This window comes from Pseudorasbora parva, chromosome 24 (assembly GCF_024679245.1).
Source record: "Pseudorasbora parva isolate DD20220531a chromosome 24, ASM2467924v1, whole genome shotgun sequence".
Classification (NCBI taxonomy): domain Eukaryota; kingdom Metazoa; phylum Chordata; class Actinopteri; order Cypriniformes; family Gobionidae; genus Pseudorasbora; species Pseudorasbora parva.
In genome coordinates, this window is record NC_090195.1 from 10,139,418 (window position 1) to 10,154,364 (window position 14,947).

The 14,947-nt window shown below is 36.8% G+C and overlaps 2 protein-coding genes across 3 annotated transcripts in view; one reads left to right on the forward strand and one right to left on the reverse strand.

Moving 5' to 3' along the window:
- The window catches only part of arhgap29a (Rho GTPase activating protein 29a), a 58,742-nt gene extending 49,929 nt beyond the window's left edge, over positions 1 to 8,813 (reverse strand). The window contains exons 1-2 of one of the 2 annotated variants that reach the window (XM_067435565.1): positions 8,685 to 8,813; positions 3,983 to 4,352 (exon numbers count right to left, since the gene is read on the reverse strand). In XM_067435565.1, coding sequence (XP_067291666.1) covers positions 3,983 to 4,265 — 283 coding nt within the window. In that variant the 5' untranslated portion in view covers positions 4,266 to 4,352; positions 8,685 to 8,813. Of the gene's footprint in view, positions 1 to 3,982; positions 4,353 to 5,905; positions 6,016 to 8,684 lie in introns of those variants that run through there. The other variant, XM_067435564.1, reaches the window with a different exon arrangement.
- Positions 8,814 to 8,836: 23 nt separating this feature from the next.
- Positions 8,837 to 14,012, forward strand: fbxo45 (F-box protein 45). Its single transcript, XM_067435569.1, has 3 exons — positions 8,837 to 9,477; positions 10,289 to 10,645; positions 13,113 to 14,012. The coding sequence occupies exons 1-3, from the start codon at positions 9,145 to 9,147 to the stop codon at positions 13,296 to 13,298; spliced, it is 876 nt and encodes a 291-aa protein (XP_067291670.1). The 5' UTR covers positions 8,837 to 9,144; the 3' UTR covers positions 13,299 to 14,012.
- The last annotated feature ends 935 nt before the right edge of the window (positions 14,013 to 14,947 follow it).

A 14,947-nucleotide genomic window follows, 5' to 3' on the forward strand; every position in this document is an offset into this window, starting at 1 on the left:
CAGTGCCGTTCTTTGTTCTTTTCTCAGAGAAAAGCTTAACTCCAAGTCTTCCAGAGTCGCGGTCAAAGCTGATTCGAAAGACCGCCGTTCGCCAGTTTCTGTGTTTACTAGAAGCACGCAAACGCAACTCGGCCGTCGTCATTATGGCCCCGCCCGCCGACTCTATAAGCGATGTGATTGTTCCGGCAAGAGTTAGGGGAATACAGCTCAGAAGGGTATTGAGAGTTGCTAGACGACACTCGCGGGCAGATTAGATTTGCTGCCGCTAGGGTGTGTCCAGATTTCTAGGCTAGGGATACTAACTTGTCAAGCAGAAATGTGGCTAACTCCGCATCGGTTTTTAATCCTTTCAGGACACGTTAGCTCCTTCCCTCGGAAAAGCCATTCCGATATTTTCCGTTCGTTTTATCTAATTCTTTCTTTTTGTCTTTTTTATCATCGTCATCTGTCTTTTTCCGTTTACCTGTCTTTATTTTATGAGCAGGTGCCATTCGAGGAATTGGCAGTTTTGATTGTTTGTCTGACATAAGCAAAGCTGCAGCACACCGGTAATCTTGAATTTGAACGCCTGTATGCGTTTGCGCTGTGCATGAGAGGGGGTTGTGATCAGCGCGCACACAAGCTTGATTGACACTGCTAAGACACTCCTCCTGGCTCTGATTGTTTGCTTCTTACCGGGAGCGGTGTATTTCTGCAAATGGCAATAGGACCAATGGGAGGAGCCAGAGGAGCTTGATTTTTTTCACAGTTTATCTGTCTCATATTCTACTGTCAGGACATAATGAATGACATGTTTAACAAATATGTAAAAAATATTGTCTTCCAAAGTACAAGACGTTTATATATATATATATATATATATATATATATATATATAAATATATATATATATATATATATATAATGGAAGCAAATGGGGTTGGTTGGAGGTGAGTCACCTTGAGGGTGAGTAAAGGATGACAGAATTTTGGGGTGAACTATCCACCTATGTGACCTTGAAAAGTATTGAAATATTGCTTTAATATTTATATAAATAAATAAATACATTTAAATATGAATTCATTAATTTGTCAAATGCTATGTACATATCAATGTACAGTCAAACCAAAAATTATTCAGACACCAGATATATATTTTTTACTAGAGGGTGCAGGACACTATAGTTCATTTATGTAAGTGAGGATAGCAAAATAAAGTAAACTGTGACATATTATACCCAAAAATTCTTCATACAGTGGACTTCCAGTAAATTTAATAAAATCTGGCACCAAAATTATTCAGAAACTTTGATCTGATGTTTTGCCTAAGTGTTTTTTATTGTTAATGTGACCTTTAACACCACAGACTAAACCAAATGAAGCATTCTTTGCTCATTGGTTGACCTAAACTGCTATTATCTAATAGTGTACTTAACTTTAACAGCTCACAGCTGATTGGTTGATTGTAACCCCTTACACATCTTTCTATCAAAGTTATCTGACTTGTCATATTTTTTTACCATTTTTAAACTATAGTGAATACAATGTGATAATGTAATAATGTGAGAATGTTGAAGGTGTCTAGAGATAGAGACAGACAGACAGACAGACAGACAGACAGACAGACAGACAGACAGACAGACAGACAGACAGATAGACAGATAGACAGATAGATAGATAGATAGATAGATAGATAGATAGATAGATAGATAGATAGATAGATAGATAGATAGATAGATAGATAGATAGATAGATAGATAGATAGATAGGCAGGCAGGCAGGCAGGCAGGCAGGCAGACAGACAGACAGACAGACAGATCAAAATATGGTATGTACTCTGATGAGGTATTACTTTTTTCTGTGTATTGTTAGGCTAATTATTAAGATCATGCACTACTTTCTGTAATGCACTGTATTATTGTTATGAAGAAAAAAAATCCAATACATATTGGTAATGAAATATCTTTAACAGTTCCAATACACCTTTTCTGCAGTATCGATACACCGATACCAGCTGCGCGTTCTTGCTCTCTCTTCTCTTTGATGGCGAAGTGACACACACCCGCCTTCGCTCACTCACTCGTCTCTTTCGCTCTGTTCGCTTGCATTGCGCATCATTTTACAAATTTACATTTTTCATTGTACATTTTACACACCAAAAATATTTTTATATATTTATACTGACAACAAAGTATTTCAGTGACGACATATTTGCTACAAAGTAGGGGAAAAAATGACTGTTTGTTTGCTTTTTCATGGAAAGGAGCCATTGAGTTCTCGGCACGCTCTTATATTCAGCTTCCTGTCTAATTAGCCTCCTTTCCTGCATTTAGCTGAATTTCAAGTGATTACGGCAAAGGCGTTGCACTATGACTCACATGTTAGTGAGTTACTAAGCTTATTTACATAATATCTGCCGATATGCATCACCGAGACTAAGACACAAAGGGGTGTTTTCAAAAAAATGCTACATACGCATCCAAAGGTTCACTTTTTCTCCGTAGAAGTGCAGTGGTCTTTTTCAGATCTTTAATAAGGTCGCTCTACGGAAAGATTCCATGCCCGAAAGGGATTTGTAAAGCGCCACACTTTCAGAACTATGACAACAATGTAAGACTGACACATAGTTTGTAAGTCTTCAATGATTGGGAGAGTAACACCCCCGCTCAGATCTGGTGTTCCTACTGTTCAAGGTCCAAAGCTGCGGGAAGTAGGGGAGACCTGGAGGCCAAAAGCACTGGTCACACACTGGCAGCTCTCAGAGTTACTCTCCTACCCAGCTGGGGTCAAGGACCCTCCATCACCCCGCCGAACAAAAGGAGAGATTCCTACAGTCCCTGGACAACATGGCACAGACACAATGGGAGGCTGGTAACACCCCCACCACATACACACACAACCACCCTCCAACCCCTCCTTATTAAGGAACTCTCAAGGAAAGGCAAGGATTAGTGCACTGGATCTGATCCAAACAGACCCAAACAGCACTGCCTTGGGAATGCAGTAATCGCAAATGCAAGAGCAATCATCCCGTTAATCTTCATTCACTCCTCTATTATAAAAACATTTCTTACTGTTTTAAAAAGCTTCACTTAAGATTACAGAGTATAGTACAGACTATTTATTACAATAGACAGTGCTATTTGATTAAATATGCCCACAATCAAGAATGTTATGAGAGTATATATATATATATATATATATATATATATATATATATATATATATATATATATATATATATATATATATATATATATATATATATATATATATATATATATATATGTGTGTGTGTGTGTGTGTGTGTGTGTGTGTGTGTGCGTGCATGTGTGTGTTATATATATATCTCATAACATATACATATACATATATATATATATATATATATATATATATATATATATATATATATATATATATATATATATATATATATATATTGCCTCAGCCAGTTGCATTAGTTTGGGGGCTGTGAAACGATTAATCACATCAAAAATAAAATGTTTTGTTTGAATAATATATGTATACTGTGTATAATTATTATGCATATATAAATACACACATGCATATACACACGCACACACTATATATATATATATATATATATATATATATATATATATATATATATATATATATATATATATATATATATATATATAAATCAAATTAATTATATAATTATATATAATTAATTATAATAGTTCTTGACATTTTTACAATTTTAAAAATGGCTCAAATGTCTTTTCTTTTTTCTTCAAACAAAATGCAAACAAACTACTGACCTTTCTAAATAAAGACAAAATCCTTTCCGACTATCTTTGTTTGCTCAGATTGCTGGCATTGTTGAATGAACTCACATTGTTGATGGCAAATAAACTTTCTCTTGCCGCCATCCAAAAAAGATAAAGAGAGGTTAGTGGCCGTGAAACCAAGGCCGAAGTTGACCCAGACAGCAGCAACAAGCTCTTTTCATCAACGCTCCGCGATCTCATGCTTACCTTTGGTGTTAAAAGCTTCCTTGAGGTGGAGCAGCACATCTGCAAACCTCCGCACCTCGTTGACCAGCTGCATGATGTAGTCGGGATCGGCGCCCGCCATGTCCGTGCTGTCCGATCCAGAGCTGATGGAGCTCAGAGAGCCGCTTTTCGCCGATCGGCCCAAACCCCACGACCCTGAACCCGAGGAGAGGGGGAAAAAGTGGGAGTTGGGGAGCCGTGCCATTCCCAGCGATCGCTTGTTCAGTCCTCCGCTGCTTTGCTGCAGCATCCCAGCAGCAAACATCCCAGCTGCAGCCAGTTTGAAAGGATCCCAGTGCAACGTTCCCTGGAGACTCTCAGATTCCAAGAGTTTCCCCACTGACAGTTGGTCCTGTGTGCACAATAAAGTCAACGTATGGTTAACCGCTAATGTTTAAAGACAAGAACACTTCTATTTGCAGGACTTTACTGCACATACACAGGGGAGAAATCTAAGCTGTGCTCTAATAGGGATGTCTTACACGCCAAATTGGTTTAGCCTTCACTGAATCTGAAAAGTGATTTACATCTCAAAAAAAGAAACCTTCAAACTGACTAAAGGTGATATGGTTGGATAATATACTTTGAGATGGGGATATTAGTTACAAGCAAACCAGAAATTTCAAAGGCATATTTTGACTGTTACCTGAGGCTTAAGAAAAGCTTGGGAAAAGTTGGAGTCTAACTCCATCAGTTCTTGCATTTTTATATCAAGTGCTCTTAAGAGAATTTTGTCATTTAAAAATACAGGTACAGTAAAAACAATCCCAATTCCTTTTCTTTTCTCAAGATAAAATGTTTTGAGTTTGAGGAAAGCCAAACCACTAACCTCACAGACTAAAGATGAAGTAACATCTCATTTTATCTTTGTGTAGGATTTTCTCATTTTTGAAGAAAAAAAATCTCACTGTGGATTGTAAATAAAACCGTCCCTTGTTGTTATTCAAGACAAAAAAGATTAAACAAGGTGTACAAGTAAGTTAGAATCCAATTCGAAAGACATTCCAATATTAGAACTTCACATGAAGTTACTTTATCATTTACCTTTTTGACTTGATGAACTTAAAAGATGACAAAAACATGGAAATTCTACTTTGCAGTTTTTCCTAGGAGCATACTTATTTTTGTCTTTATGTCAATAGTTTGTAATTGTCTTAACAAAGAATCACTGTCCCACAGCCACAACAATTGTTTTAGTGAACAACTGAATTTACCCCCACAAAAAAAGCTATTCATGACGGAAATGAGAAGTGACAAGACAGCAGACTTGCAGCTTACAGACAGTTGAAAGTTGCTTGAATTCATTACCAAACATGCTAGTATTTAAGAGTTTTAATTCAGAAACAAGTCATTTATTTTGAAAGAAATATGAGTAACGTTACTACAAACCTTGTTGTTTTACCAAGTCCAATTCACTTGGGATTCATTTTCTCCAAAAACTAAAACATGGCATTACCATTATACAGTATGACAAGATTACACAAAATCCATTAAGTGCCCATAATTGACGAATTAAAATAGCGTCTCTTCACTAGAATACACTGATAAAATGAATCGCTGAAAGCACAAATTTCATTATACACGTAAATTCCAACAAAGACTACGTGCAATGTCAAAGGACATGCACGTGAGATCCATTCCCAAACAACTAAAGACAACATTCCTCAAAAAAGGTGATTCATGTTAGGGCGAAACGTTTACAAAACTAAATCCGAGCTCGTGAAGTTTTGGAACTTTTCTGTGTTGCTGTTAATGCGTTATTGCACACCTCAAATACTATTTAAAAACAGATTTTACCTATAGCGGTTGTTCTTCAGTCATTTTATTCACGTAGCCTAAAATCAAAATCCCACCGGTCAAATAACTAATTCCGTTATCAAAAATGAGATAAGAAAATGCACTTACTGAAGGAGGCTATCTCGGTCATTGCACAGAATGCATGTATACTGGAAGCCAAAATATATCCGAAATGTCGTTAAATCCCCGGTCTGCTCTACAACATCAGTCCCGTAAACCGATATAATGCGGTCTATACGCGCATCACATTCTGCTTGACTTCGCCCCGCCCTCTAGCGACCGTCTAACTCATGATTGGCCCTAGTGGATAGAGAGGCGGGGCCTCCGTCTCCACCCACTAACAACAGGTGTACTTGCACTCTGGATGGTACTGACATACGGTTTATTTAGATTCGGAATAGGACGTATATCAAATATTGGCAATTTTTCTGAATTTATTGCCAATCACAAATAACTAGGGAACTTAAAATCTTTGCTCAAGAATAGAAATTGACAGTGTGCAGAAGGGAAGGATTTGTAAAGGGATTTGATCCATCTAGTGGCTGTTTTTAAGTAGAGAAATAGTAGAATACAGGGGCAACAGAGCAACGCTTAAAACATCCTTAGACCCAAGAAAACAATTTCTTTTGAATTTAGTATTTTTTTCATGTCATTACATTTGTTTAACAATTATATTTTATTCATATGTTATCTTGTACGTGGACACTGGGAGCAGGCAAAAAAAACATTAGATTTCTTTTTTTTCTTTTTTTATAACCACACTTTATTTAAAGATGATTCTCAACTATGTTAATTAAAAATATAATGGAATTAATTGATATACCATTTTACTTTGTGCAATATGTGGGTAAATATGGATAAAAACATGGGCTTTCCCATTTAATGCAATGTATTTATACACTGTATCTAATTTGTGTTTTTAACATATAATAGAGGTGAATAGGGAAATAGATTGCACATCAGTGTTCCTATAAAATATTAGATATTATTATGAAAATATTGCAAACTGTCTCCTAAAATGCCTGTTAAACATGCTTTAAGTCCCGGTGTCGTCTATTGAGGACATGTATGAAACAAATGCCCTGTTTTGTAATAGAAAGTCATATTTTGTTCAGAAACCCCACCACATTTTCCTGATATGTTGATTCATAACAAACCATTTGAAAATGAGATTGAAATGATAATTACAAAATATTATAAAATATTTACATAAGAGTGGTACATTTGAGTCACAAAACAATTGGTTTCTCTGAAAAGCCTCAAATATAATTTCCACATGAGGACAGTTAGCATTGCAAATACATTGATTAACCACTCATTTAAATATTGGGGGCCGTACTAATCAGTGTTATTTTAGTGTCATTTCTTTCAGCTAATGCTTATTTTATTTCAAGTAATGCATTTTATGGTTTTAGTTCATGAAAATAACCCATGGTGCATATCCCCCTTAGTACAAATCATTCATGCATCTTTGTGCATACATATTGGGTATTTTCACTTAAAGTGCTTCGCAGCCCCAACCGAGGACAAGTAAATAACATAAAATGACAAAACATCACAAAATTGCATAATCAGCCACGTATGTACATATGTACTCCCTTATTTATTGTCTATATAATAACACTAATACACTCATTCCCCCCTGCATATAGTGGCAGTGGTTTACAGAAAGCACTGCAGCATACGTCATTACCAGTCAATCCGGTCTGACAGCCAGTTTCACAGGACATGGAAACATGGACTTTACCATATATAAACTTTCATGCAGAGATAAACCCATTAGACCCGAAGTCAGCTAATAAGAGTATGTGGCAGTGCAGAGCTATACTAACTGACATAATGGCTTCCTTGGGGGGAAATATAAGCATTCACTACCTGCCCTCAACTTAGAGCCAATGATCCATCAGACCTGACAGCATTCAAGCAAAAAGCAATGAATCATGCAGAAAACAGACTCACAGTTGCATAACCAAGGTGGACAAAACAGCATATTCCTATAAAGCATCAGAGCATTTGAGGAAATCTAACCTCTCTTCGATTGTTGAAAATAAATGACATCATTATACCTCGCCAGCTCAAGGTACTAAATAACCCCGGAGGTTTAATAATAGTTAATAATTAATAACAAGCCATTTAGGAAGTAAAATAATTGCAAATTCCAGTTGCTGCTGTTTTTTTTTTCTTCTTCTTCTTCTTCTTCTTTAAACAGACTGAAGGCATGTAGGCTATTACGTAAACCATGAATGTTTTTTTTTCTGTTCTTTTTTTCGTAAACCATGAATGTGAGCTATGTGATGGGATCTTTTTCTCTTTGGAGTGTCCACAAACCTGCATTTTAGGTTGATGCGAGTTAAACTCTCTTTTATTATGATTTTAAATATTCTTCAATAGCGAGCCATTTATTTGAATGTGTCAAAATTGTACATTTTAGGTTACAAGTGTTATAATTAATAATCGTGAGTATTTGGTATTTAGCATATAAGAATTGTAAACTAAACGGCGCCCTCTAGTTGTCTCTCCCGTAACATTCATTTCCCCCTCCCCTCTATACGTAATCTAGTCAACTGCAAGGTCCTTAAAGAAGTATATAATTTAAAACAAGGAAGGTAGATTCATTTCCGCAAATCGGTTCTTTCGAACAGTTCGTTTCAAAGAACCGTTTAAAACAATTCAACTTTTTTTTTTCTTCTTTTTTTCCAAGAACCAACAACCATAAATGGCATGGTACAAAACATACAATTCCTTAAACAGACAAAAGGCAAGCACAATTCAACTATTATTAAGGACCTACATAGAAGTTTAATATAATGTCATAGTCAAACAAACGCCTTGACGTCATAAACATTAATCCTAGAACATTTTAAATGAAGCATTTCTGCTAACTTACCTTTCACACCATCAGCCAAAGCCTCGGTTCACTCCAAATGGTTACCACTGTTCTCGGCTCATCTAGTTCAATCAATTCAATGAAAAGATTCCACTCGCAAAAAATGATTCATTTATGAATCAAACATTTCTAATGTGAAACAGAAACAGAAAGCGTAGCATTACAACGTGTTATGTACGATACGTGGATAAATATTGTTAATATATAATGTAACTTGATCAAACGATATACTTTCGTACAATCCATCCTGATTATTGAGCTGGAATTTGTTGACCGCACACCGTCCAGGACCTTTACAATAGTCACATAGCTTAGATTTTTATCCATTTGGCCGCAACTGCAATAACACCGGGAGATGTGTCAGGCAAACGTGCTTCACGGAACCGCGGTGGGGTTCTGACCCGCGGTTGAATCCGGTGGTTCGGTTATAGTAACATTTGTTTCAGCGGAGGAGTTTGACATGTCTGGCACAGGGGCCGGTGGAGGGGCGCAGTCTGCGGGGCTGGGCGCTGCCGCCGCGGGCTGCTGCTCCTCCTCGTCGGGCGCCGGTTCTGCCGCATTATTAAGCGGAGGATCGAGCATCGCGGGCCGGTTACCCAGCCGAGTTCTCGAGCATATATTCTCCTATCTAGAGCTGCCGGATCTCATGAACTGCTCGCTCGTTTGCTGGCACTGGAACAACTGCCTGGCGGATGAAAACAGCGAGGTGTGGCGGAGTCTGTGCGCCCGCTTGATCAGTGAAGAAGCCCTGCGCTCGGATGTCCTCTGCAACCTGGTTTCATATAAAGGAAAAGTAAGATTATTCAAATTATTTATTAATTTATTGCAGTTTATTTATTTTATTCTTTAATATAATCGACACCGTAATACGTATGATGATCATGCATCGTATGTGCCATGCATTTTTAAATGTTTTATTATTTATTAAATAGACTAGCCTAGATTTTGTTTAGTGCAAGATTTTTGAATAACTTTTATGTTTTAAATAATGAACATTAAAAAAAAGTATTTATATCGTATTTTTGGAATAGTTATTAGTAGGTGACCGTCAGAGCGGTGCTATTTCATGACGTCATTTGTAAATATTGGACCCAAATACAGTCACATAAATAGGTTGCCTTCAATTAATGGGCAAAAAATGGCAATTTACATATAAATTACTAAAATCCTGTATTGACTGGTCTTATCAAAGCTGAAAACTTCTCATCAAGCTTACAAAAAGCATGGCACAAGCATGGTGTTTTAGTTTGGTACTGCCAATTTGTGCCAAATATGTTTATTTATTAATTTACCTATTTTTCTTGCAATGAGAATAGATACTGATATGGCATAAAACAACCCAATAAACCATACCATGCTTCTTTTTTTAAAAAAATATCATGCTTTCTTATCAATAGATATGATAGATACACACACACACACACACACACACATATATATATATATATATATATATATATATATAGAGAGAGAGAGAGAGAGAGAGAGAGAGAGAGAGAGAGAGAGAGAGAGAGATAATTAATTACCATTTATATTACTATTTCATTCTAGAGATAATTTTATTGGACAACAGTTTGGAGTGACTTTCTTTTTTTTATCCTCAGCTGAAGTCCTTCCAGCACGCACTGAGTTCCCATGACTGCTCCAGGAATGTATATATAAAGAAAAACGGGTTTACTCTGCACCGTAACCCCATCGCCCAAAGCACTGACGGTGCCCGTGGGAAGATCGGCTTCTCGGAGGGCCGGCATGCCTGGGAGATCTGGTGGGAGGGTCCTCTTGGCACGGTGGCGGTGATCGGCATCGCGACCAAGAGGGCTCCCATGCAGTGCCAGGGCTACGTGGCACTTCTAGGCAGCGATGACCAGAGCTGGGGTTGGAATCTAGTAGACAATAACCTGCTTCACAATGGAGAGGTCAACGGCAACTTCCCACAGTGCAACAATGCACCAAAATACCAGGTAGCGAAGCTTATGAATGTACTGTATATAGGAATCCTGCTATTCCAAACTTAAAAGGATAGTTCACCTAAAAATGCAATATACATCGCAGTAGAAGGATGTTTTAGATTTGTGTTGCCATTATTGATGTAGGTGCATCCCAATTTACATGCATAGTATAAATAATGAGTAGTGTGTACACTCTGAAAATTTCATGAAATTTCAAAAGCAAAACATGGTCAGGTCAAAGTGTCTGGGTATAATACTTTATTTTGCTATCCTCACATAAATTAACTATAGCGTCCAGCACACACTAGTAAAACATTTATAGCTGGTGTCTGAATAATTTTTGGTTTCATAGTAGTTATGCGAATGAGTTAGTACCTTTATGTCGTTTTAGGATTTTTAAAGGTCATTTGCTTTCACAATATGGGCAATAGCTCCATATATCTTTTGTGTTTAACCAAAGAAAGCAAGCTATATTAGTGGAATGACATGAAGTTGAATAAATGATGAGAGAATTTTCATTTGAGAAGGGAACTGTTTATTTAAAGAAATAATGTTTAAAAAAAATTAGTATTTTGTCATTGTTTTCTCAGTCTCGTATTCTAAACCTGTTATTTTTGCTGTTATCTTTACTGAAATTTCTCACAAAGAATCTTTGTGCTTCTTCTTGTCCAGTCCATACAATATTTATAGTGACCACAGCTGTCAGTTTCAAGCTCCAAAAAATGACAACAAAGAATATTTTTGCACTAAGTCTTCCGGAGTTGCTTTTTAACTTTATGTGAGGAGTGCGTTGTAACTTAAGTCATTATTCAGTGAAAATCTCTGCCAACGTTCTAAAATATTAAATGTTGCTTGTACAAAGCTATTGTATTGTTGCAAAAGACTACATTTACAGTACGTAAGTCATACAGACATCAGTCTTGTTTAGGGAAAAAACTATGTAAAGATTCTTCATAGTATCTTTTTGATGGAAAACATAACTGCATGCAGGTTTTGAACTACAGGAGGGAGCGTAAATCATGTCAGTTTGTAATTTTAGCTAGAACTTTTCCTTAAAGGGTTAGTTCATCCAAAAATGAGAATTGTCATTAATTACTCACCCTCATGTCGTTCAACACCTATAAGACCGCCGTTTATCTTCAGAACACAAATGAAGATATTTTTGTTGAAATTTGATGGCTCAGAAAGGCCTTCATTGACACCAATGTCATTTCCTCTCTCAAGACCCATAAAGGCACTAAAGACGTCGTTACAAAGCCCATCTCACTACAGTGGCTCTACAACCATTTTATGAAGCGATGAGAATAGTTTTTGTGGGGAAAAACAAACAAACTAAATAACGATTTGTATAGTGATGGACCGATTTCAAAACACCACTTCGAACCATTATGAATCAGCGTATCGATTCATGATTCCGAATCATTAATCGATATGTGATTCATTAAGCTCCGATGCTTTTGAAAGCTTTGTTTTGAAATCAGCCATCACTATAGAATTCGTTTTTTAGTTTTTTTTTTGCACACAAAATCTACTCTTTCGCTTCATAAAATGATTGTGAACCACTGTAGTAAGATGGGCTTTGTAACGATGTCTTCAGTACCTTTTATGGGTCTTGAGAGAGGAAATGACATTGTTGCCATCGGAGGCCTTTCTGAGCCATCGGATTTCAACAAACATATCTTCATTTGTGTTCCAAAGATAGGTCTTACGGGTGTCGAACGGCATGAGGGTGAGTAATTAATGACAGAATTTAAATTTTTGGGTGAACCAACCCTTTAAAGTCAGCATGAAACAGAAGTTGCAATAGTCTTTTCTTCCCAATTATTACGTATAGCTGAGGGTATTTTTATACGACAACAATGTACTAAAAACATTACAATGTTGTCAAAATTGTCCCCTTTCACACTGATCTGCGAAAATGACTAAAAAGGCTGCATTATGCTGTGCCAGGTCAGTAGTTGGCGATGTCACTGTTAAGAAACACCACGCAGGCGTGTAATACACATGCGTGAATTTAATGCGTATGCATTTTCACAAATTCAGGTTTTTCTTGTTTACATGGAGACGGTAAAGACGTCATTTTCAAAACCTTGAACTTTGAGACCCGTTTTTTAAAACCTTGCATTTTTCAGGCACCAAAACATGTTGTGTAAACATACTATAGTGAAATGGCTTCTGAACATGAAGGGCGGGACTTGATTTTGTCCATGGGGAGTTGATTGGGTTGCTGGATCATTGTGGTTTGCTATTGGTCGATCTTATGTCAGGGACTGGTTCTCCTGCCCTCATGCCAGTAAAGGCATCATCATAGAAGAGAAGAGATGTCGCTGCAAGAGGGAGGGGGGTTATATTGACTAAAGGTTATGATGGCACATTAATGTAATGCTATGCACTAATCAATTATTAATAATTAATACTGCAATATTCCTAAAAATAAGAATGGTCCATGTTCTATAATATGTTTGTTTTTGTTTTCCAGATAGGGGAGAGAATACGTGTAATCCTAGACATGGATGATAAGACACTAGCCTTTGAGCGAGGGTTTGAGTTCCTTGGAGTGGCTTTCCGAGGGCTGCCCAAAACATGCCTCTTTCCAGCTGTTTCGGCCGTCTATGGGAACACTGAAGTGACTATGGTGTATCTGGGAAGACCCCTGGATGGATAAGTAGGACTTCAGCGGCACTATTACAACCGGAGAGCACCACAGGAACTGCTGCTTGTCATAGATAAGACTCGGCTTCTCACACATGGACTAAAAATAAAAAATAGGGAAATTGGTGGTTGGTGGCAGGGCTTGTTGATGATGAGGATGTCCAACACACATCTACGGATTTCAGTTGAACATCTATATGCTTTTAATCCTTTTTAAGACCCGGGACATTTTTTTAAACCTGGTTTTAATCTAATTTATGAAATTGCACAGGGAGCAGCTGTTCTATTTTATGAAATAGGTTACAAAAATGTCGCCAAACTAGAAGAGACAAGTCTAGTGACAAAGTTTTATAATTCATTGCAAGCATTTTTCACACGCATGGAATGAGAAGCTACTGTACGCGGACGGCTCGAGTTTTAACACAAAAAAGCATATTTACGTGTAGGTAATTGACATGAAGTAAACATGCCAAAACGATGTACCAATATCTTACCGTACTGTTTTTTTCCCAGAGCAGTTATCTGCATGCAGTATACCAGTCTCTTCCTAAGTTTTTTTATTATTATTTTTAAAGACAGGCAAAGGTAGTATATCGTTATTCCGTTTGTTACTGTACATCTTAACTGTGATGTATAAGTGTATAGTATTTATTTATTGAGGTCTATCTTTGCTATAACCAAGGTTATGCAGACTGCAAATAAACTCTAAATTGTGCCAGACTGTGAATGTATCTCATACAGTTTTGTTGTTATAGGATTGATCTGGTGGTATATTAATGTTCATATCTAGGAATAGAGCCCATAAGTTGCTCGCTTTTCACCACAAGGTGGCATCCGTCAGTTGACACTCACATCTCTTTGGGGTTTTTTTACAACAATGTTCATTTGGTCTATTAATGGCTAGAAAAGACAATTTCATCCTTTGTTTAATCGTATCAATGGTTTATAAGTTTTTGCTAAGGCAACTAAAATTATTGCTCAGAAATAAGGTTAGGATCATGTGCAGTCTTAAACTTAAGTTTGTTACACACCATGCATTGTTTGCACTATGAACATGAATAATACATCAAAGATGTGCTAATAATTTTATAAGCTATCATAACTGTGATTATAGCCTGTGGACAATAAAACAAAATCGCAAGCCATATCATGGGACCAAAAATATCATAGAACAGTGGATCTCAACCACAAGGTGGCCTCAGCTAACAGCCCAAATAAAAATAAAAATCTGTTAAAATGCAGAAGTATTTAAAATAGTTTATGACCACAACTACGGTCGGATTTGACTTAATGACAACGTAATGTTATCTACAAACATATTGTGTGAGAAATTGTGTAAAATATTGACCAAAATGTTTCATAAAAAGATAAACCTAATATTCCATTTTTAAGAAACAGGATTATTGTCCAAATTATTTAGATTTTTAGAAAGCACATTAAATGTCCAATTAACTTTTTTAAATGGCCAACAGCGCTTTGAAATGTGGTCTGAGTTTCACAAAAACCTTAGTCAAGCGGAATGAAAATGTAAATCCATTCTCTGACAGTAGGTGGCACTTATGGAACAGCAGAAAAAAAAAGCTATTTCCCATGTAACGTCAGTAAACAAACCAGCTAGTTACATGCAGAGCCAGATATCTCTATATGGATCTGGTTACATGG

What these genes read in the sequence shown, in the direction of transcription:
- fbxo45 (XM_067435569.1), top strand. Translation starts at nt 9,145, where the DNA reads ATGTCTGGCACAGGGGCCGGTGGAGGGGCGCAGTCTGCGGGGCTGGGC. An exon ending in TGGTTTCATATAAAGGAAAA is followed by an intron (nt 9,478 to 10,288) that starts GTAAGATTATTC and finishes TTTTATCCTCAG; the next exon opens with CTGAAGTCCTTCCAGCACGC. An exon ending in ACAATGCACCAAAATACCAG is followed by an intron (nt 10,646 to 13,112) that starts GTAGCGAAGCTT and finishes TTTGTTTTCCAG; the next exon opens with ATAGGGGAGAGAATACGTGT.